Source organism: Pagrus pagrus, assembly GCF_965226575.1.
Source record: "Pagrus pagrus genome assembly, chromosome: 23".
NCBI lineage: Eukaryota > Metazoa > Chordata > Actinopteri > Spariformes > Sparidae > Pagrus > Pagrus pagrus.
In genome coordinates, this window is record NC_140205.1 from 2,960,303 (window position 1) to 2,984,931 (window position 24,629).

The 24,629-nt window shown below is 42.3% G+C and overlaps 1 protein-coding gene across 16 annotated transcripts in view; it reads right to left on the reverse strand.

Moving 5' to 3' along the window:
• Positions 1 to 2,532: 2,532 nt before the first annotated feature.
• The window catches only part of celf2 (cugbp, Elav-like family member 2), a 213,383-nt gene continuing 191,286 nt past the window's right edge, over positions 2,533 to 24,629 (reverse strand). For 5 of the 16 annotated variants that reach the window (XM_084345256.1, XM_084345253.1, XM_084345257.1 and 2 more), the window contains 5 exons: positions 23,675 to 23,809; positions 19,671 to 19,796; positions 15,448 to 15,645; positions 13,253 to 13,396; positions 9,578 to 9,829 (listed from right to left, as the gene is read on the reverse strand). In XM_084345256.1, the coding sequence (XP_084201382.1) occupies positions 9,702 to 9,829; positions 13,253 to 13,396; positions 15,448 to 15,645; positions 19,671 to 19,796; positions 23,675 to 23,809 (731 nt within the window). In that variant the 3' untranslated portion in view covers positions 9,578 to 9,701. Of the gene's footprint in view, positions 7,479 to 9,577; positions 9,830 to 13,252; positions 13,397 to 15,447; positions 15,646 to 19,670; positions 19,797 to 23,674; positions 23,810 to 24,629 lie in introns of those variants that run through there. The other 11 variants (XM_084345254.1, XM_084345258.1, XM_084345248.1 and 8 more) reach the window with 6 other exon arrangements.

The following is a 24,629-nucleotide window of genomic DNA, read 5'->3' on the forward strand; positions in this document are numbered from 1 at the left end:
TCTTCTGGACTTTAAAAACGGTCAGATTGACGGAAATTAAGTGCGGACGGTGGCAAAGTCGTCCTTCAAACGTCCACACTTACTGTGTCTGACTGTGTGGACCTTACCTTGAATTTCAGAGCGTCCGGGGCGACAGCTGATGTACTCCGTCGTCTTCAGTCACTCACCTTTTCCGCAGATGGACCAACAAATCTTCGACCGTGTACCGACCGTGTGTGGCGGCGTCTTTTAATCTAACAAAAACATTTCAGCCATTTCCTGTTCTGCTGCTTTCACACGTTAAAAATGAATCTGGAAGAGGGATTAAAACCCAAAGAGCAAGAAATTGAAGAGAGAAAAACATCTCGGAGAAAATAAAACCCCGAGCTGAGGACACACTCTTGAATTAAAGGCCAACACGTCGACAATAATGGAGGTGCAATATTATCTATCCATGGGGTTGGATCCACGGGCTGAGGGGCAGTTTATTGTATGCCTTGCCTGAACCTCAATCAATATTTAATAACAGGCTTCTTGTACTGGTGCAGCGATGAAAGCAAAGGATGCCATAATGTGCCAGAGAGCACACGATGTACAGCAAACTTGGATATTTGTAGTGTGAAGTTATAAAGATAAAAAAAACCCTACTTTTTTTATTGCGGGTCTGCAGATTTATTATATTTCCCTGAAAAAGCAGCCACTACCGTCCAGATGTTTAAAGTCTGCCATCATTTCTCTGAGGTAACCTTCGATGTGCGGAGCAAAAAAAACAAAAACCAAACACATTTTCAAACCCTCCTGGATATCTGTGAATGAAAAAGGTGAAAACTTTGACCTTTGACTTCTCTTTCCTCTCTCTCGCTCTCTCTCTCTCTACTGGGGATGCAGTTGTGACGGTGAGACAGTAACGTACGGGGAGTGGATTGGACACAGAGTGGACATTACAGTGGACAGGCCTCGCCCAGGACAAGCGGACAGCACAGGAAAGGAGGGGAAGGACGTGGACCGAGCCCCTGATGAGGGAACGCAACACCGTTCTCCCGATCAGAGTCGGCCATCTTGTTAGAGGAGTCGGCCAATTCCGGTTGAGGTGAGCTTTTATCAACAACAGATGGGAGGATTGAAGATGCTTGAAGATAGTTCGACATTTTTGGGAAATACACTAATTCACTGTCTTGCTGAGACTCGGACGAGAAGACTGATACCACTCTCATGTCTGCACGGCTTAGCTTAGCTTAGCACAAAGACTAGAACAGGAGGAACAGCTAGCTCCTAAGATCACTAATCAACACTCTAGCCTGACGTTAACAATAGGACTCATGATCATCTGAAGGCCAGGTCGCACTAGCATTTAAATGTAAGTTAAAATACATTTACACACAGTTTTTCCTCACCGGGTTAACTTTGACTTGTGACTCTGCAAATTTAAGGTGACGACGACTACTGAAAGTCTAAAATATGAGAAGCTATCGTAGCTTATCACCTATGTTCAACTGTCAACTTGTAACCTCCATTGTTGTATTATAAACTGCCCCACAAAAGGCGATGGCGCAGGTGATCTTTTAAATAAACCATGAGAGCGTTTTCTTCGAGAACGAACACGCTAAATGGTTAGCAAACATGCTAGCTAGTAGAACTAACCATTCCTGTACAGAGTAACTAGAAAGATGCTTGTGAAGCTATCATGAAGGACTTTTTTGAAGGGATTGAGCTGTTTTGATGCCAGTCTCCACAACAACAACAACAACCTCCAAGCTAGCAAGATATGCGCTGATAATGGCAAGCTACCCTAACTGTAACCTGGTCGCTAACGAAACTAAACAAGCTAGCAGCCTTTTATTTAGCAGAAATATTCCACCATAACAAGTTTCAACACTATTTTGCAGGGTAGGCCTTTGTCCAGTGCTGACAGAGCACTTTGGAGATAGCGAGACTAGCCTGCTGTTAGCGGTTAGCTTGCCAGCTACAGTGGGTTACCAGCTACGTGTAGTCCCGACATCAACAAGCTTCAATAATCTCATATTATGCGACAATATGCAGATTAATTTCGCTGAGCTACTTTCCGGTTCGACCCGGCCGTAAATCTCAGTAAGAACATTAAGAAGTGTATTTCCCAAAAATGTCAAAATATTCCTGCTAATGTGCTTCTTCCTTTTTACTGGTTGAATTTCGGTTTTGGTCAGCAGGATTCCCAGGATGTCAGTTTTTTGGGTTGCCGACTTTTTTTTTGTTTTCTCGACTGTCACGCGGCGACTTGGGCTACACAGTAATATACATACAAACACTTTCGATGTATATTTACTATGTTTAGTGAGAACAGCATAGTGAGTTGTCACTGGGGATGGAGTCAACTTTACTATGTGGTAAAAAACAAAACAAAAAAAACAACAAAAAAATGTGTGAACACGAGGGGGAAAGACAGAATGAGAGAGAGAGAGAGAGACTATGAAAGGAAGAGAAAGAGAGAAAAAACGAGCGAATGGCGGGGAAGAGGTCGTGAAACAGTACAACATCAGACAGGCACTGGAACATAACAACACAGAGAGAGACAAGTATTAGGAAAAATGGTTTAATATAGGAGACAGAAGCAAAAAACTGCATCACACAAGAACATACGTTTACAAAAATAATTCTGACTGCTTCAGCTACACAGTTAGTTCACAGAGAAGGACAGAGAAACCGGAAAAATCTAAACAGCTAAAAGCAAAAAAGTTTTCTAATTAGTTGATCTCTTTATTAAACTAATACATTAATCCACTGAAGGTGACTAAATATTTCTATTCCTTCTTTTTCTATAATTGTCTTATCGTGTAGACGGCACAATACAGAAGTCAAAATGAAACTTACCGCTGTTGTATAGACAAACTCGCTAGAACTATTTTTAAAAAAGCAAAAGAAAAACAAAACAAAAAAAAAAAGAAATGAAAGATCTGACACTCACCTACCCTCTTTGTTTTTCCGAAAACAAAACTTTAAAAAAAAACAAAAGGAAGAACGAAAGAAAGAAAGAAAGGTAGAAAGAAAGAACAACACTCAAGTGAGGAAAAAGAAGTGAAAGAAATAAAGCCAAAGATCTTCTAGAAAATCTTATATCAAAAGCCAACTTTCTTGATGCCAGCTAGAAATCATACTCGGGGACCAGTCAGGGTCAGGCCACACCACCAGGCCAGACAGCTTTTTTTCTAAGATTTTTTTTGTTGTATCCTTTAATCTCCAGTATAAAAAATTCCACTGGTACAAAATGCATAAGTACAATCAGTTGTAGAAATAGGAAAGCCTGCATTTTTTGTACTTTTTAAATTCCCATCCAGTGACAGATTTTTCGAAGTGTTGTCAAACAAACATACATCACGCTTACAGGATCCACTGAAATGCATTGACTTTGGCTTCTCTCAAGACAATAACTTTGAAAACTACTGAAAAATTGAGAAATTTGGAAATTAAACGAAAAAAAAAAAAAACAAAAGCAAAAAGAAAAACAAAAAATAAAAGATTTTGATTAACTTCTACAGACAACAAGCTCTTTTTTACGGCACGGAAAGAGAGAGAGAACACACAAAACATTTTTCCTCAAAAAACTTGACATAAGCCATAATGCAAAGAAACGACAAGTTCAATTATTATTTTTTTTTTCCTTTCAGATTTCATTGTTTGATAAATAGCACTTAAGATAATTAAGAAAGAAGGAGAACAGAGAAGTGAACAGTGACAAGATTAGAAAGATTACAACGAGCATCGGCGATGACAGCCCCTGAGGTGAGCCGCTCGACAGAAACTCTCGTTTCCTCGCGACCCTTCTTGTGCTTCGACATTGAAACAAAGACGAGATGCTTCACGCTAGACTGTGCAACGTCGGGCTGTGTGCAACTTCGGTGAGATTTTGGCAATTGACAACATCGTGGGTTTGTTTTTTTCTTCTCTTTTTGGGGACGAGTTAAAATGTCGCATGTTCGATCGCAACGGACAGCCGTGCCGCGGGGTCGACTCGAAACAGCACAGATTTGCGCAGCCTCCACACGCGTAACGAATCATGTGAGTTGTGCAGGAGTGAGGTGACGACGTGAGAGATATTTTTTTTTTTTTTGACGCTGCACACACAGAAAAACTGGTCCATTAACACTCGATCGGACCGGGACTTCGTACAGGTAGTTATGGCTGTTCATGTGTATACTGCATTTAGGTAAAAAGAAGTCTGCTCGCCTCCCTCCATGAGATCAGATAAAGTTTGGTATTGGGTTTGGTCTTCGAGAAGGTAATGAAAGCTGTATTGCCTTCATCTCGAGCTGTGTGGCTGTTGTTTTTGCCTGTGTGGACCGGGCGGACGTGACCCTTCCTCTCCAACCAACAAGCGCTTTATTTCCCCTGTCGCTATTCCAATAAGACGTCTCCCCACATAGCCCTGTTTCTAATAACCCCGGTTAGCCTGGGAGACAACAACCGAGACGGAGAGCGGCATCCTTCGAACAGACGCCTCGTTTTTCTCTCTCCCCTCCATCACCGCCGCGAGGACAAACGGCCATTTCAGCCTCTCTCGCTCCGGCCGACTGGATGAAAATGGCGGAAGAGCTCGACCTGGACTTCTGGACGAGTGGGAGGTTAACGGCACGGGAAAGTGAACCGAGACTTGGCACACATCACTGACTGACTTGACTGACTGACTGACTGACAACATCTTCTAGTCTTATAATACTGGTACGACGCTCCCTGTTTAAGGCGACTGGTGAGCTTCTGTAGAAAATAATGCTGCCTTTTTTTTTTTGCAGAGCGTAAACTAGGCTTTCAGGGAGGGGGTATCGGGGGCAGTTGAATAGACTGACAACACTGTGCCATGTAAACGGCTCGACTATGAGAATGTCAATAACACACTTTGGCATCTAAACATGATTTTGGCCCATTACACCACAAGACCCACACACGGAGAAGTCTTTACAACCACTTGAAAAAAGAAAAGGATAAAATCAAACTTGCTCCGGACCGTCCCGCCGCTCTCCTTCTGCTTTCTTACTTTACCGTCCGACGGCGGCGGCAGCGTGTGCTTTTTTCCTCAAAAGATTTCGAGGCTCGTTTTGTGAATGAGCGAGTCTTGCCCTGTGCTTACATCATGAAAGCGAGCACGCTCGTCTGAGGTGGTACACAAAAGTGATGATCCCCGCCGTCTGAGACGAACGGCGCCCGGCTACAACTCAGGACTGTTTTCAACCCGACAAAAGGGATAAGGGGGATTTGGAGAAAAATAAGGCTTTGCGTATTCCACTTTTTATTTTTTCTTCCCTTCCCGGCTGAGGAGCGAGCGGGACAGCGCTCGAGGAAAACAATCAGAACAATACACACCGAAGCCTGACGTCTGTGTTTGTGTCTGCGTGTGCGAGATACTAATAGAGAGAGAGAGAGAACAGGAGTGCAAAGATTTGTGGTAAGGCTTTGATGAATAAAACGGCTGTACAATGGCTAAAAATATCAGTGCGTGATTCTCGCGTGTGCGTGCACGCTGGCGGGGCGGCGGCGGCGGCGGCGGCGGGCGGGTTTGCTGTGGAGGCTTTCACACTCAGGGGCTCTCATGCACAACAAGAAAAAAGTAAACTGTGAGGTCTGCACGAGAACGTGTGCGCGTGTTTGCGTGTGTGCGTGTCCGTGTGTGCGTGTATATAGATATATATATGACACATGGGCACTTTTTTTTTTTTTTTTTTTACATTTTTTTTTTTTTTTTTTTTACATCTTTACAAAGAAAGAAAAGCAAACATGACATTTTCAGGCAACAAGACCACAGAATAGCAAGTTAACAAACTCTTTTTTAAATCTATATTTTTAAATATGAGGGATCCATACAAAACACTTATAATAAAATACCCATGTTATCAAATAATTTCACAAGAAATACACTGACGCGCTAGGCAGGAAGTACCTTCAGAATTTGGCACTAAACTCCACTGATCTTGTCTTTTTTTCTTTATAAGACATTTTGCTGAACAACAAAACACATCTAAATATTGTTTCCCACGAGAGAAATAAAATAATAATGACATTGATGCTTCACAAGCTGACATTATATATATATATAGATATATTTATATTTATATATATTTTTAGGAATTTTATATAGCTAATTAACCAACAAGAAATTTAGCAAATAGGGACTCCTTTAAAAAAAAGAAGAAAAATCAAAAGGAAAAGAAAAAAAACCCCAACAAAGTAACTATTATAGTAATATGAAAGGCTTTTGTCTATTGTTCAAGTAAACTGATTTTTTAGTCTTCTCTTGAAAAACATGAGAACATTTAAGACCGTTAGACTTGTGATGAAACCACAACTAAACTCACGAGAAGCACCGACGTTAACGCAGGTTACAGGTATCTTAGTATTTTTTTTTTTTCCTCTATACATTTAAACAGTAGAAAATATAGGTCATTTCATCATGTGCATTTAAACCACGGATTGTCTATCTGTGAGTCAGTTCAGCAAAAGGTGACACAAGTAGGTAGCATTTCTCCCACCCAAACAGGGCAAATGTCTTTTTTATTTTTACCTTTAAACTACTCTAGAAAAAAGTGGTTCTATATATAGACTTTGAATGAGAAACAGAGCCACTTAAAATGGCCTTATCAAAAAACTTTACACTGCCTGAAAAATGTAAAAACCATTGGAGAGCTCTGAGAGAGTCTAATATTGATCAGACAGTTTTTTACTCAAAACTGTTTGGAAGTAGTCTTATTTTTCTCAGAGAAACTGGCGCGGGACTGCTTCTGGCCCGCGCTCAGGTTTTCACCGGCGCCAGAAGCGAGACGACGCGCCAATTCCTGTGGTGAACTTTCAAGTTTACTTTAAATGAAGAAAGAGAAAGAAACGAGAAAAAAACAAAACAGGACATAAAGAAGAAACCAAAAAAATAAAAAAATAAAATGCAAGAAAACATACAGAATGGAAATCACTTTGCCACAGGTTGTTTTTTTTTTTTCTCCAAAAAAGAACATTTGTTTTTCCATTTAAAAAAATCTCAGTCTTTTTTTGTTTTTCATATGAATGCAGCTTTATATATCTTTTTCACATTGATTCATTTATCTCGCCCTCCCCTCCCTTTATCGCCTCGCTCCCTCCCTGAAACCCCCCGGATCCAAATGAGGTCACATGCAAAAAAACAAACAAACAAAACAAAGGAAAAAAAAAAAAAAGAGGAAAAACAGAAAAAAAATCATAAAAATCAAAGTCCAAAAAAGCTAAAAGTTCAAAAAGGTCAGTAGGCGGCGGCGGAGGAGGAGGAGGAGGAGGAGGAGGAGGAGGAGAACCAGGTTATGATCAGGTGAGCTCGGAAAAGACATCAGAAAAAACAATGACGGGGGAGGAGGAGGAGGACGATGACACTTTTTTTTTTTTGTTTGTTTGGTGGGGGGGGGGTTTTTTCGTTTGTGTTTTTGTTTAAAAGTTTGTTTTTTTGTGTGTTTGGGACGCCACGGAGACATGCTAGGCAAACGATGAGCTAACAGGCATGGAGATGGGTTGTTCTAAAAGGGGGAAAGAAAAAACAGGGGAGAGGAGAGAGTTACACACAGAGAGCCAGAGCACCACACCACTACAGCAATTTGTTTGTCAAAAAATCAGGAGAAACAACAACAACAACAACAACAACAACAACAAACATCAACAAACAAACAACAACAATGCAAACCGGCAGAACAGCAACACCACTCACTGAGTTCATTGGCAAATTTTTTAGCTTTGATTTTTTGTCATTTTTTTTAAAATGATATAATGTTATAGGTCTATACTGACAGGCAACAACACACACACACACACACACACACACACACACACACACACACTCTCACACACACTCTCACACATATACACAAAAAACAGAGAGCACCCAAAGCTTTATCCATCAGATCCCAGATGGATGTTTGTCATTTGGGAGAAAATAGTCATATATTTTTGTCGGGAGGGTGGGGGGAGGGGTGTTTTCATATCGGGCTTTTCTTTTTTTTAAAAAAAAAAATCTTTTGGGAGGGTGAGGGTAAAGGGGGAGGGGGGTGGCGGGGGGCTACGAACAAACAAAAAAACGCAAACACTGAAAAACAAAAAACAAATTTTTTTTAAACAAAAACGCGAAAAAGGTAGAAGTTTTCGACAAGTGAGGAAGAAGTAGTCCCACTACGGATGGAGAGAGAGGGAGAGTGGTAAAAAGAGAGAGAGGTTGGATGGATGGATGGATGGATGATGGATGGATGGATGAACAGCACAGAGAGTTGTGTGTGTGGATGAGTGTAATGACACGGGCAGGGCGGAGGTGGAGGTGGAGGTGGCGGTGGCGGTGGAGGGGGTGCGGTTCGGATGGCGGCGGAGCGTGTTGTGATTTCTGCACTGAAAAAACATGAAAAACACCGGAGAACCCAGTTCCACGAGACTTCTCCACAAGGGTCTACTTTTAATGAAGCTGTATACTTTATAGGAGTCCAATAACTTAACGATAGGCAATAAATAAAATCCTTTTTTTTTTTCATCTGAGGCAGTAAAAATGTTGTATAAAAATAGAACTGCTTTTTTTACAAATAAAATTTACAGGCCTGTGGCTTTCTGTACTTTGAATTATTTTTTTTTTTTAAATCTTTCAACAAACATCAAGTATTTTCAGTTACCACCTTAAAACCATAAACTCTTTTTTTTTATTATTAGAATTATTATTATAGCCTTCATCAAATTCTGGATGTTATTTTGAAAATGTTCTACATGCTGTAATATCCCTTTCACAACAAAGACCAATGTGATCTGACCCAGAAAAGTAGTTACTAATTTATTTATTTTTTTCATCTTCTGAGAAATAAAAAAAACTGTTTTTTCTATTTTCACATAAATAATAAGACGTAGCTGGAGTGTATGTGGTTTTTTTTTTTCTTCCTTCTTGCGGTGGTGGACTGTAACTGTACGGCAGGCTGACGTCGCCGCTGACTATAATGTAAAGAGGCCACTAACGTTTTTTTGCAGCCTTTGCTCCCGGGTTGCCAGCAGGCATAGAGGGGTTTTGGAGAAGCAGCGGCGGCCTGCAACCAACACCGCGGAGGTCAAAGGTCGAATGTGCATATCTGCGTGCGCGTCGAAAAGAAAAAAAAAAAGAAAGAAGATAAAATCGAACCCTTCGCCAGGCCTCGGGTTCACGAGAGAGAGAGAGGAAAAAAAATTAAAAAATCATCATGGCTCCTTTGTCTTTACCTCGGTTCTGACTGTAACTAGTCCTCAAAAATGTATAAATAATCACTGAGAAAGAAAAAAATAACTTTTAAACAAACTCTTTTTTTTTTTGTAAAAAAGCTACCCAAGATAGCTACTTCCTTCCATTGTAAAAAAAAAAAAAACAAAAACAAAAAAAAAAATTGCACAAAGTAATGGCGGTAATGGAAGCGTTCATGTGTGTCAAAAAAAAAAATTAATAGTAATAAATAATAATACTTGAAAGCTAACATAAAAATCTTCAAAAAAAGCAAGATAAACAAGAAAAAAAAAAACAAGGCGTGTGTGTCTCCCTCAGGGTGGTTGTAGGTCGTCTCCCCCTCCCTCCCACATCCCTCCCTTCCCTCCCATTAACCCCCCCACCCACCCCAGTCCCTGTGTAGAGGTCGTGGCTCGGTTTGCTGTTTTTTTTTTTTTCATTTTCATTTTTTTTTTTTATCTGTGGGGGGGGGACTTACCCTAGCAGTGCTAACATGGGGAGCAGATAGACCCTAGTGCTAAGATCAGTACGGTTTGCTGTCGTTCTTGGAGCGCTTCAGCTGCACCTTCAGCCGCTTCATGCCGATCTGGAAGCCGTTCATGGCCTGGATGGCTGCCTGTGCCGACACTGGATTGTCGTAGCTGACGAAGCCTGTGGGAGACACCAGAGGAAAGGGGATAGTTGGTGAAAGGAGGAGACAGACTGAGAAGAAATATCAACTGGTTCTGTTTCCACTTGGCATTAAAGGTCCAGTGCGTAGGATTTAGTGGGACTTAGCGGTGTGGTTGCAGATTGCAATCAACGCCAATCTGCAACCACGCTCGTCTCTCCCTCCCCTGTGGTGGCTGCTAAGAAAATGTCAACTATAACAAATGTTATATGTGTCCATTACAGGCTACTGTAGAAACATGGAGATGCAAGATGGCGGACTCCATCAAAGAGGACCCACTCCTCTCGATAAAAAAGGCTAATTGTAAGGAAGGCTTACAATTGCTGGGTGATTACACAAGAATGAAAACATAATTATCAATATTATATTAAATTTCTGTCCCTAAATCTTCTAAATCCGACACACTGGACTCTTAAAACATGAAACCATTGTTTAAAATGTTTGTCAGCTAGCTAGCTACATTAGCAAATGTGCAGGTAGATTACGTTGCATGACTGAAAGTAAGCTGCAGTGCCTGCTACAGCTAGCTAGCATGTTATCCTGTCAGCAGTAACAGGCCAGCGGACTAACGTTTGTAAGCTTGCTAGCTATGTTAGCTAACCTCATTAGCAGCAGGCAACATCACAAGCAGTTAAAGCTAAATAAAATCCAATATGAGCAATATTACACTGCCTTCAACTTGATAAAAAGGTAGCCAGACGTAGATCAAGTCCTCTGCGTTGGCGTCAGTCTGTCAAAATTATTGTATTTACATGTTTAGATGCCTAATGACCATTTCAGCTAGTTAGCATGTTCAGTTCTAGTGTTTTCTGGTATTTAACTAAGATATCCAAGTAGAAATCAAAAAAACCAAGTAGAGACGGCGCAGGGTGGTAAAAGTTGCTAATATAGCTCGCAAATGTCAGCAAAGCCACGCTGTCTTCACTAGCATTTGTGTGCTAATGCTCTGTAATAAATTCTGCTTGGCAAACAAATGTTTAATTTGTATTTTGCCGGTTTAATCCTAATTGTTTCCTCCTCCGTGCCATAAAAACAGGGCTGAACATTTTCCTTCCAATCTGACTCACAATATAAATTACAGGCTGAGACCAGCAAGCTTCTCTTTCTTTCTCTTTTACAGCAACTATACCGTCTGAAAATTAAAGTGTAATAATAAACTGATGTTAACATACGACACCAGGCCCCCTCACCGTGTTTCTGTGTCTCAAGATCTGATTTTTTCTAGATTACATTTACATCTACATTAAAATACACCCCTGGTACACAATAAGAGAAGATTAAACTTTAATGACTCCTGGAGGGGAACTTGGTTGTTGCATCAACAAAATAATGAAAGAACAAAGCTACAGTAAAACAAATAGAGGGGCTGCAGTGATACTTCCAGTGTTAAGCATCGTGAGTCTGCGAAACAAAAACACATTAAAGCCGCAGTTTCTGCTCTAAAAATATTGTATCAACTTTTTGACCAACAGCTTGACAAAGGCCACTGTTGGTCAACATGTTTAAAATATAGCTTTTGAAGCAGACAGCAAGGTTTTATTGTGTTTTTGTTTTTTGCTGTCTCTCACAAAGTCATCTCCGTGCACACTTCACTTCCTCTCGTAATATCTGCAACCTCTAAAACTGACAGTAAACTCCTCGTCTCGCTTGTCTCGCATCCATCCTCACAATCCATTTTCTGACAAGTATCGCCGCTGTCTGTTTGTGTGTCTCTTCCCTCCTGGATCCATGCTTGATTTATTCTTGTTTCCCTTAGTTGCTACACAAGGGATGGAGACGCATTATATTTAGGTTTTTTGTTGTCAACATGGACAAATGCTATGCAAATGAAAATCTGCAGTACACCTTAATGCATTTCGTCTTGGGTTTGAAGCCTTTTTTTGCTCTATTTTTCTACACTCCTATCAGACAGAAGAATACTCGGTGGAAAGGAATCACTCGCTGTCCCAGTTCAGGGCTGGATCCCTTTAAGTACGGCCAATTTCAACCATACATGCAGCCTCTTTTGCCTGGATTTGGAGGACACAAGTGGTGTGTCCTTTGCAGCCCTCAATATCATCCAACTAGCTGGCCTTAAGCTTCGAATGAAAAATTCAAGCTCTACCAACCCCTCTAGGGTCAGTGTTGTGTGGTGAGACTTAAAAAATAAAGCTGGCTGACAACAATTCACATATAACGACATATTTTAACCTTTGGATAGTTATTGTTGTTGTTATCTGACTAAGTTGTCACATAGTCGCGGTTTGACTAGGTTAACGCCCCAAGAACTACTTGGTTAGGTTTAGGCACAAAAACTACTTGGTTAGGTTTACACCCCAAAACTACTTGGTTAGGTTTAGGCACCAGAACTACTTGGTTAAGTTTAGGCACCAAAACTACTTGGTTAGGTTTAGGCACCAAAACTACTTGGTTAGGTTTAGGCACCAGAACTACTTGGTTAGGTTTAGGCACCAAAACTACTTGGTTAGGTTTAGGCACCAAAACTACTTGGTTAGGTTTAGGCACCAAAACTACTTGGTGAGGTTGACACCCCAAAACTACTTGGTTAGGTTTAGGCAAAAAAAACAAAAACATGTGGTTAGGTTTAGGAAAATATCACACTTTGGGTTAAAATAACTACATTCAGTCTCGTAACTTACGTAACGTAAGTGATATACGAGTACACACGTTAAGTTATTTAAGAAACATATCTAAAAACAATCACTCTTAGCCCTAACCCCGGTCTACATACATACAGTAGGTATGACCCATCAAACCACCCAGTCACCCCAGGACTTGGATTTTTCTCGTTTTATTCTATTACACTAGAGAGGCACTTCAAGAAGTGACACTAGAGGGGTAAATACAGCATCAAACTCAAAAGGTCCACTTATCAGGCTGCTGTATTTGAGGCGTTAGTATTTTACCAGTAAGGATGCCACTGAAGGATGTAAATAATTTAAGTCAGACATAAACCCCACAGGAGCTTGCAACATCCTCGACACGTTTTGTCTGCCACTGGCTTTTTGAAGACAAGTTCAAAGAGGTAAACATTTGTGGGTTTACTGTCGGCCTTGAATTAATTTATATTTATGGGTGGAAAGTCTTTTGCCATGTTCGCATCATATGGATGGTGTTTGTGAATAAGTTTATATTTTTGCGAGTACGTCTGCAGTGCTGAGGTAAATGGCATTTATGAGTCAGAAACTGGGTATTACAAGAATTTCCCCATGACACGAATATGGCATTCAGTTCACCCTGGCCTTCATCTGAAAGACATTGTGGGCCGTATCCTTCAGAGTATTAAGCCCCTGAACTGGGACACAGCTAGCAAAGAAAGAAAAGGACAGATAACAGCAGGCGTTTCAGTGTTTGTCCCCTTGTTTTTTTGGGAGGACACACTGTCGCCTGTGCTGCCGCCGTACCGAAGCACTTGCTAAGGTTTGTCTGTTTGTCGATGAAGACTTTGGCAGAGACCACGTTTCCGAAAGGCATGAACATCTGGAGTATGTCCTGGTCTCCAAACTCCTGGGGCAGGTGGTAGATGAACAGGTTGGCACCTTCGGGACCTGGCGGGGACGAGACGCAGAGCAGGTATAAGGTCAGAGTGGTTTTTCATTAAGCAAAGCTGCAGGAGAGGAGCGCTGCATTGTGGCGACCGGCACCGCCGTGTTGTCGTCAATGCAGCGCATGTATCGCACGACCCTGAGTTTTGTTATTGCTTTTAAATGACATTCTACAATTGTATTGAACATTAAACAAAGATGAAAGCTTTCATTTAATAATCATATTCCAGCTCTGGAATAACAAGAGCGGTTCCCTGTTCCCTTTCATTTGATTCATTCTTTCAGCTGCATGGCGTCTCTCTTAAGAGGGGTCATAGGTCGCCCCCCTGTTCTACCACACATAGGTCAGATCTCTCAGATTCATTAAATGCGCTCTCCACTGCTAAATGAAGTCGTGAGGGAGCCTGGTATTTGTCATATCTTTGTCTCCCCGGAGGGCTCTGAACTCCTGGATGGGCTGTCAGAGAGAGAAGAAAAAGGCTTCTTTACAAATGGATCTTTGTTGGAAGCTGAGATGAGTCGCGGACAAACAAACAGTATGTGGCTCTATTTCTCTTTTACTCGACATTTCATCATCTGGTTTGTATTCAACGGCGTCGCTGAAAGCTTTTGGGAAAATTGAACTTCAAACATCAGGTTGTGTACGAAGGTGGCACTTTGCAACGGCGCTGATATGTCGGCTGATCAATTTTACATTCTCTCTCCCACAATGCAATAAAATGAACTGTACAGCCAGCAACAAAAATATTGATGATATTCATAGAGAAGTTGGATTAAAACACACATTTTGTGCGACTAAAGTAACATCGGCTCTCTTCAAAATAAGACCGAAAGTAATGGAGAAGCGTTTGGTTTATTTTTATAACTGAAAAATGGGAATAAAAATGTTTTTGTTCCAGTTATTCATCAAGAAATTCAACCTCTGGGTGTTTTAACGCTGATGTTATACTGATTTAAAACTAAATTCAGAACTCAGTATAGTGTTCGTGTCTGATATGCAGAGCTCATTATTTTTAGGAATTAAAATAAGATGATGTAGTTGTTTATTCTGAATATTTAGAAAATACCCTAATCATTGATTAAAAGAAATCAACAATACAAAAATCTCTCTCCACTTCCAACAAAAGCACCCCGTAGTTCAGCGTTGTCTTTCTACTTAATTACCAGCTTATTTCTGTTTTTTTTCTCATCAGCTATTCTTGTCAGAAAAACACATTATTTCCCCATAAAATGTGTGTTTTAGCAGCAGGAAACACTTTCTGGGTGCATTAGACTACAACAAAAAATATTGAGGTGAGCATTCGGGTCCTGCTTAATTTGAAAAAAAGTGTTTGTTTACATATTAATTGTAGAAGAAATGACTATTATTATGAATTCCTTCCTGACATGTTAACTTGATGTTGCAGCACTACAGATTATTTGTTTTGCTTTATGATGATACTGCTTGTTTGCATCTGAGTTTAAAGGTCCCATATGATGCTCATTTTCAAGCTCATACTTTTAATTTAGAGTCCAAGAGAAAATGTTTACACGCTTTAATGTTCAAAAAACTGTTGCTGCAGCACCTCTATTCGCCCTCTGTCTGAGCGCCTGTCTCTTTAAGAGCCCCCCTCCCAAAAAAAAAAGCCCAGTCTGCTCTGATTGGTCAGCTCTCTCAGGCCTGAGCAGGAAACGCCCACTTTGTTTCCACATCAGCTCTACTGGTGTTTTTTTGAAAACCGTGGCCATGCTGGGGGCGTGGCTGACTGTATAGCTGTGACATCACAACGTCACGGAAGTCCTGACAGCTCGTTTAAAGACACGGTTTTACATTTCCTCGTGGATTGAGCGCTTTAATACTTCCACATTATTGATTTAACACTCAGACCTTCTTCATAGTCACAAAGGACATCTCACTTTCTACAATATGGGACCTTTAAATGTCTCATGTTGTCTGTTTGCTGCTCTACAAAGTAAATCCGGGAGGAAACTACATGTTTCCGCTGTAGACACTCTGAAACGCGAGTCCCACTGAGCAGCAGTGATGTGCACGGAGATGGCCCCAGGCTACTGACCCTCTTTCTGGCTGCCGGCGGCCCCTTGCTGCTGCAGCAGGGACTGGCTGTAGAGGGTGGGCAGCGCTGCGGCGGCGTACTGCTGGATCCCTGAGTAAGCCTGCGTCAGCGCGTCCATGGTGCCCGCCGTCCCGTTGGTAAGCCCTGCGCCGCCCAGGCCTCCGTTTAGAGCCGCCATACCTGAGAGCATTTGAGCAACTTTACATAAAACCCAACAATAAAGAAAGAAGAGTGCACTTACTCATTAGCGCTCCCATTGAAGGTTGTGTTTTTACCACACATACACACACTAACACGCACACACACACACACACACACACACACAGAAACCAACTGTTACCTGACGTCACACACACACACACACACACACACACACGGACGCACACATAGACTGTACTGTAAGTTACACACAAAAGACACATCGATACTGTGTACGAAACACGACAGCTAACAGCTCAGACACCAGGACACACACACAGTATTAGTTTAAACACAGTAAAGTACAGTATGAGTGTAGCTGATGACAGCCAGAGCTGCACACAGGTGTACTCCAGGTCAGAAGCACGCAGCGATGCATGCACGCAACACAGAAACACACATAGAGGAAACAACAACAGACTGAATGAAAAACACGTGACAACACACTTTGTGACACACTGACAGGTTGTTAGGGGACACTGGTGCTGCAGCTAGATGATGGTTTCCAGAGTCGTTACTTCAACACTTTTAATTTGAAATTGGATCTAAAGGAAAGATGGTACCCATTTGCATTATGGGTAGTGTAGTAGGCTTGCTTTTTCAGAGAAAAAAGATCATACTTCATCTATTTCTTCACATTTTGTGCATTTGAGAGCTTAAGCGGTATTAGTACGCATTATTAAAAAACTTTGTATTACTCCCTGGTTTTGCAGCTCTATGCTAAGCTAAGCTAAGCTAAGCTAAGCTAAGTGACTCCTGGCTCTATTTTCAGACTTTATGAAGAGAAGTATCAATCTTCTCATCGGACTCTTGGCAAGAAAGAGAGGGTCTTTTTCCCAAAGTGATCTTTGAAGTTTTTGGATGCACAGTTTATATTTTATTCTTTCGCAGCTTATTTTGTTCTGATTTTATTGACTTTGGCTCCTGTTTCTACCCCTAACACTGGCATCATATCGAATCGTCATGCACAAACCAGCAATATAAATATAACGTTAGCTTGAGGTGATTGGGCCTTTCTCTCGTTTTATCGTCCAGACAGCCATTTTATTCATTTAAAGTTTGTTGCCTCGTGTAAAGTATTTTGCCTTGTTGGTCCTTCTATAAATGAATCGATAGTTGGGAATTATCCACATGACGTTTAAACCGAGATATAAACGCAGGACATGCTGGTAGGTGTATTTCTTTTCATGTCTCTCTCATAAAACGAGAAAGAAAGATACATATCAGCAGATTTATTTGTGCGATGGAAGTTTAAATTGCACATAATCTGCATTAGTATCGATCCGTTAAATCCAAAATGGTTCGTCTTCATGATCTACCTCACAAAACCCTCAGAGATGCCGTAAGTAGACGATTATCTCGCCATACATCCAGAGCAGCTCAGTCAAACATCAACATGTGCTTTTTCCAGCCCGTGACGTCTCAGTCTGGAGGGGGGAGAAGGGCACGTGGAGCGTGGAGGGAGGTGGGAGGGTGTCTGGTTTAAAAAGTGAAGGAACGCAGCAGTAACACTCATTAGTTGCTTGTAAAGGCTTAATATCACGGCGGAGGGCAACTTGTCTGAGGGGGTCTGACATTGGCTTCGGCGTCCTGTCGCCTCAACGTCAGACACAGTGAAATAAATTATCACCGCGGAGCTCCGGATTATAGGTCACTCATTTATTCAGGAATAATTGCACCGGTGACCTTTGCAATTCAATTAAGGCCTAGATGTGTTTAAATGAGGCCGGTCGGCGGCGGGTGGAGGGACGAGGAGGACGAGGAGGAGGTGGGGGCCACGGCGAGGAGAGACGGGTCGAGCCGGGACGAAATGGGATGCAAAAAGTTCTGTTTGAAAGACGTATGTGTGTGTGTGTGTGTGTGTGTGTGTCAGCATGTCCTGTGTTTCTGTACCTGCGCGCTGCTCGAGTAGACGCGTATATGATTTACACAGCGGATACAGCTACTCCAGCCGAGGAGCGGTAAAGGTCAGAGGAGAATAATGTGGTGGAGGAGGCCGGCGGTACAGGATCTCTGCTGTAATAACAGCACTGATTAAGATCCCAGCCCCGTCTCCCCAGAGGTCAAAGGCAGGACACGCGGCGCTTCAGCTCGGCGGACGCTGGCGGACCACACGGAGCGTGAAGTCGATATGAATCACACGCTGATAGAGGGAAGGATCTCTGCTCCGGATCAAACCACGACAACATATAGGAAGACTCTAAATATAAACCAGCTGCAGTCGTTTCACCCTGAAAGTAACGCTGATGTGCCAGATTGTGTTTTTATATCTTCTTCATGAGAAGGTTTTGGCAGGAAAATAGTCAAACTTGTATTTAAATGACATGGAAATGATAAAGTTTTAATTTTTGGCTTGGAAATGGTAAATGTTTGTTTTTACTGGGCAGAAAGATTGTGATGAAACGTGTTTGTTTTATCAAAGTTATCATTTTTTCTTTGTACATGAACAATGTTAAAAGCTTTTGCAATGAAAATATAACATTTATTTTTATATATTGTATAGTTTTTGTGATGAATTGTCAATTGTCATTTAATTTTTGTGTTATTTACTTTAATTTACTTTTTAAAACTTTCTTTTGGCATGAAAATATTAACGTTTGTATTTTAATTTTTTTAAATGATTATTTTGATGATTGTCAATTTGATATTGGGTTGTTTTAGAGTAAAGATGGACAATTTTAGCATTTTTAAAAAAAATTAAATTCTCAACTAATGTTTGCTGGTTTGTGTGAGAAATCCCAATTGAATTATTTTATTTATGTACATTCAAACCGTCATATTACCTATTTTTGTCTTATCTTTGGTCATTTTTGGAATGGAAAATGCTCCAAAGTTGTAATTCTGGCATGTGAATCAACATATTTTGTATTTCTTTGACATAAAATTTGTCACAATTGGAATTTTCGGCATGAAAATTGGCATTTTTTGTGTTTAATGGACAAGAAAAGTCACAGGTTTTTTATTTTCTTGCATGAAAGTTGTTTAATTTAGTATTTTTTGCCACATAAATGATCAAATTAAGTAGCTTTAGTATGTCTTTCTGACATTTTGGACTTAAACCATGAAACTCGTCACATGTACATATAATCTAGTGTCTACAGAACTCCCTCGACCTCCTCTAAAGTTCAAACTCTTCTCTCAGAGACGACAGCAAACACAAAAATGACACAACAAAACAACAGGATGTTAAAACAACAGACGACGACAGACGTGAGGCGACAGCAGCACGCCAGCTCCGCCCGGACGGCACCGCGGCACTCCTACAGCAAGCATAACCCAGGACACAACCAGGAAGCGGATGGAGAGATGGAGGAATGGGTGGATGGATGGACGGACGGATGAAAGACCCGCGGCCGGATGAGCTCATGAGGTCGCCGTCATCGAGAGAGTGAGGACAGTTTATTATCAGATCAAATGTTACTGAGACACAGAGAGACGACAGGTGTGTTCAGTGTTTGTTGTGCATTTTTTAAAATGTTTTTTTTTTACCTTATTCAGTCTTTAATTTTGCAAAGTACAGACTTTAATGTCTAAAATAAAGTAAATTAATGATTTAAATCTCCAAAGATTAATCGATTTTTGTCAAATTTCTTCCTTGAAGTTAAATCTAAACTGTGTCGTTAAAGTTTAGATTATTTCCATGTGGACTATAATATAAATCTGCACAGCCACTGACATCAGAGTTGGACGGCTGCATGGGTTTTCTGATACACTCGGCCTTCGATGATGCAAATCTGCAGGTTCGTCTTTATCAAACTACGTTTATTTAGGATTTAATGTAGATTTTTAGTGACAAATCTTTAAAATCCAAGATTAAATATGATAAATTATCTGCTTTAATTGAAAAATCGTGTGCAAAAACCCATAAAGATCCAACTCTGATGAACGCCAGTCGCTGTGACACGTCGTCTCTCTGCGTCGATGTCGCCGTTGGAAGTGGATGGTCGTGAGTGGAGGTGTAGGTGAAGGGTGGAGGTGGAGGTGGAGGTGGAGGTGGAGTGGCTGATGGCAGGGTGAATACTCACTGTTGATGCTACCTGCTAGTGCATTTATGTTGTTCAGGCCCACAGTTGCGCCTGCCAGGCCCTGCAGGGTGCCCAGAGAGGTCAGAGAGTTCATGGCACCGGCGTTGGAGCTGGCTGTGGTGCCTGCTGCTGGGGGGGAAGGGGAAGAGCAGGGAGGGAAGGAAGGGGGGGAGGAGGAGGAGAGTGAAAGGAGAAAGGAGAGGGGTGAGGACGGAGAGTAGGAGACAAAGACACAGACTTGTTATACAAGCGTTTAACAAAACTCAAGGTTTCCTCGTGTGGAGGCTTTTCTTATTAAATACACATTTACAAAAAGCTGCTTCATTCTGCTCGGCCTTTATAGAGTTTGTACAGAAGGTGCTACGTGTACAATTTAACATCAGGAAACTGCCATCATTTGGAAATATTTTATTAAAAACTGCAAATAATAACTGAATTTGCTGCAGAGGACACCGGCTGCCTGCCTCGACTTTCTTACTTCTTAAAAACCTTCATCTTCTGGCGCTGAGACGCCCCGTGAAGGATTATACTGTGGCCTTGTCAGAGGTTACGAACTCTGAAGAAGGTCTTTATAGTTTATAAGACTCCTCTGGTCAGATTTGTGAGGAGATTTGCAGGAAGTGGTCACTATTCTCTCGCCGAAGCTTGAGACATCTCTTCAGGATATGTGTCGAGCATAAAGAGTGAAAACTACAAACATCTACCTGACGAGGAGTTCAAGGGAAATGCGATCTCGAGGCAGCCAATTTCCTCTGCAGCGATCTCATTTAAATTGATGGTATGAATATAAAACAACATCACAAGCAGCACCTTTTAATTAATCTAACCGTGAACCTACATGTAGGTACGATATGGAAGATGAAAAACACATCCAGGTTGAAAAGAAGAGAGCTGTATGCTTTGTGTGTTTGTTTCAGCAGATATTCACAAAAGCAGGTAAACTGGAGGATTGCTGCATTCAAGGCGATGCTGTAATTGCAGTTGGAAAAACACAAGGACCATCCAAAAATAAAAAATATAAAAAGCAGACGTATGTACAGAGAGGCAGGAGCACAATCAGAAGAGACTGTTTCGGAAAAAAAACTTTTTGGACTTTCTGTCTCGAGCACAGTTGGTTTTTAAAAATCAGCTGGTCGTCACTGACACCAAAGAAAAAACGCACAAAACTTCAACACGGTGGACACAAACTCACACACACATACACCTGAACACACGCTGATGTGAAATGTGCGCCATACATGAAGTAACTATGTCGGAAGTGGTGGTGGTGGTGGTGGTGGGTGAGATGGGCGGGAAGTATGGTGCACAAACCTTAAAAAAACAAAACAAAAGATTTAATCTATTAATTTACCCTTGATCTCATCAAAGCGATGCCAACAAAGCAGGATTGCCGCTGAATATATTAAGACATGGTGTGATAAAGGCAGCGTTATGTCGGCACATGGTGCAAAAAACAAAAAACGCTGGCCTGTCTCCATGCAGAGCTGTCTATATTTATCAAACTGGCGTGACATTTCCAGCTTCATTGACACATGCAGTATATAGCGCCACTCATTCACACCGAGGAGCTCAACCTGAGTGTGTACTATTCAAGGTTGGACTGACATTCAGAGTCAGGAAGAGAAAGAGAGAGCGAGAGGCTGGAATAAGAGAGGAGAAGGCGAAAAGTATGGAGAGAGAGAGACGAGACAAGAAAACGGGGCATTCATGCCAGTGCGAACCGGCTCGGTGGAGGCAGGAAGTGGGGATGGAAGCGGCGCGAGTGTCAACGTGAAGGAGGAAGAAGAGGAGAGAGGAGGGAGGGGAGGAGGAGGAGGAGGAGGAGGAGGATAAGGAGGATGGAGAGAGAGAGACGGTGGTGGGGAGGTGGGTAGCTTTTCATATTCATGCTCTGTTGGGAGTGCGCTCCAAAAGAGACAGCAAAACCACGGCTGCTGGAGCGAGGCCGAGCCGACATGAAAGGGGAGAATGATGGAGCAGAAACAGGGAGCTTGTCAAAAGGAGGGCAGCAGCAAAAGACGAGGGCAACGAGAGGGAACACAAGGAGAGGAGGAGGAGGAGGAGGAGGAGGAGGAAGAGGAGGAGGCAGTGTGGAGGGGGGGAAAAAAAGGAAGGAGAGAATCTGAAGGTGGCGATATTTAACCTGAGCCGAGTTCAGACATCAACCTAGCAGTTTTTTTTAAAAGGGACAGTTCACTTTAAAATTAAAAATACATACTTCTCCTCTTACCTGTCGTTCTGTTTATCCATCTAGATTGTGTTAGTGTGAGTTGGCACGTTTTAGAGATTTCAGCCTCTAGATGGCGCTCGACTTTCCAGAAATCATGACCAGGAGGACCGAGTACAAAGATGCTGTTGTGAGCAGTTTCACGTGGGAACTATTTTTCTTTACGTATCACCACGCATAAGAGACAAGTCCGCATGTATGACAAACGCCAATCGGGAAACATATCAGCCAATCAGTTTCGACCGATCCGATGCGGCTTCAGACGGACTTCTAATAAGCATGGAGGATATCTTTGAGTTAATGGCGTCACGTTAAAAGCACTCGTAAAAAAAAAGTTGGTGCCATGAAAAACCTTTGATAGGGGCCTGGTCTTGTTAGCCTGAAATAACTGCTGGGGGTGTTGCCAAGATGGCTGCCGAGGGGCAAGACTCTCCCAAAAGGACTTTGCATCTATCATAGATTTTAAATAGAACGAGATAGAGAACCTGCAGACGGCACACCTGGTTAAGCGGCACACTGAATATGTGCCGTAGAGTTTAGAAAAGTAGACTTTAAATTGTGATGATCATTGTGACAATCATTTTTCTCGGCTCAAAGAAAACGTGGGACGGATAAAAAACCTCCTTGGCTCGAAAATGAATAAACGAAAGAGTCATAATTTACCTTGTTTGCAGTTCGAGGTGTCCGGTCAACAGTTTTAAAGATGTGTCTTTTACCGTCGTGCTCTTGTTGGGCCGCAATACCACAAGTCGCCACTGGGCAAAACTGGAAGCAAGGCATGGCATCTACTCACGGACAAGAGGCTAGGTAACTAAGCTAGCTAACGTTGCATGTGCACGAGCCTCTTGTTCGTTATTAGATACTTCACTCAGCGAGGTGATGGTGGGCGGGTGTAGTTCCTACGTCAAACTGCTCACAACAAGGTCTGTGGATTATCTGCGGTCACCAGGTTTTGATCTCGGTAAAGAGACATTGTTGTTGAGTTTTTGTAGCTCCACAATATCGGAGAGAAGGCGGACATCTTTACAACCGATACCTCCAAAACTCAGCAACTCACACCAACGCGATCTCCAGCAGATGGATGAATCGCTCTACAGGTCAGAGGAAACAATGCGTTTTTGATTTTGGGGTGAACTCTCCCTTTAACCCCCCCAGCCACAATCAGACAAAACACCAACACACACACACACACACACACACACACAAACACACCCCGTCCGCCCGGAAACAACAAGTCTTACTGTCCTAAACTGTCTACATGGGTCTCTGGAGCTGGTGAGGTCAAAGGCACAAACACAGAAAATCACCACAACGCAAACACAGGTCTGTACCTGACGGACACATGTAAGCACGAAACACACATACATGCACACGCGCACACATATACAGTGCGTGTATCATGGGATGGTCGTGGCTTGTCGGTGGGGGAAGTGAGGGAGGTGTTCAAAGACAGGAGGACGCAGGTAGGCAGCGCATCAACAACACAGCATGGTTTTCTCTATTAAGATGAAGGTCTGAGAAGCGGAGACGGTGGATACACACACCATGGCGCTGTGCCAGAGAGGAGGCCGACAACACTGACGGAGATCTGAACAATGGAGATGGTTTCGGCAACGATGATTGGTTGATGGTTTCAGTGATGGCGGTGAAGTGCCGGGGATCATGGGGGGCGACAACACTGGTAATGGTAACGGTGCAGAGCGGAGGACGTAGGCAGGCGTTGGCCCTCCCCTCCCCCCGGCGTCGGACCCCCCGACCTGAGTGGCTGCGGTGTTACCTGGGCTGGCCAACGCTCCCAGGGAGGCGGCGCTGGAGGACAGGGGGTTTGCGGTGGAGGGACTGGCTGAGTTTTGGGCCGCCGCCGCCGCTGCTGCTAAAGTGGCCAGGTTCTGCAACTGCAGAGCACTCATACCTGGAGAGAGGAGCCAGAGAGGGTGGTGTCAAACCTGGGGAGCGAGGCTGAAGCGTTGGCTGGGTCGCCTGGCCGGACCGGGACAGTGCACCAGAGGACAGTACTTGAACAACGAGTGTCCGGAGGTGAACAAGAATAACAAGAGGAGTGTGTGGATGTGCTGTACTTATATTTCCTGGAAGTAATCCTCCATGTTTTCTGCTCTATCTGAGACCACTTGAACGTATCTCTGCCACTGTGAGGAGGCTGCAGTGTGTGAAGGCAAACACTACAGCAGCTGATCTCGCTAATAAGTCCCACATGTGTTTGAATCAGTAAAAGCAGCTGTTGTAGTGTTTAGGTTTGGTGAATTTCTCTGAGGCAGAAATAATCTCTCTGATTTAATTAAACCTATATTCTAGAGGAAAAGCTCGGTGGAGAAGGTTGGATAAATACAGGAAACTAACCTTTCTAGTCTGGTTATCTTGACTTTTTTTTTATATCACTTGAGATTCGACTTCTTCTTCTGTGCTCAGCTAAGTTGTGCTTTGTATAAATTAAGTGTAATTACGCCATAAAAATCATGATTAAAGCCTGACTGATACTGGACCTCTGAGGCCGACACTGAAACTGAATATAAAATGGTGCCTTTGGGTGATGAGAGTGCCTTTTAAACATCCGCCAAGAGATAACAGGTTTTTTTTGCCTTCAAGGCTAAATCTGACTGATTTACGGTTATCTGTTTCTGCAAAACACGCAATCGTACCAACATTTCTACAATATGTTTCATATCACATTCAGATTACATGTATGTGATCTGACTTTCAATTCGGGACGTTGA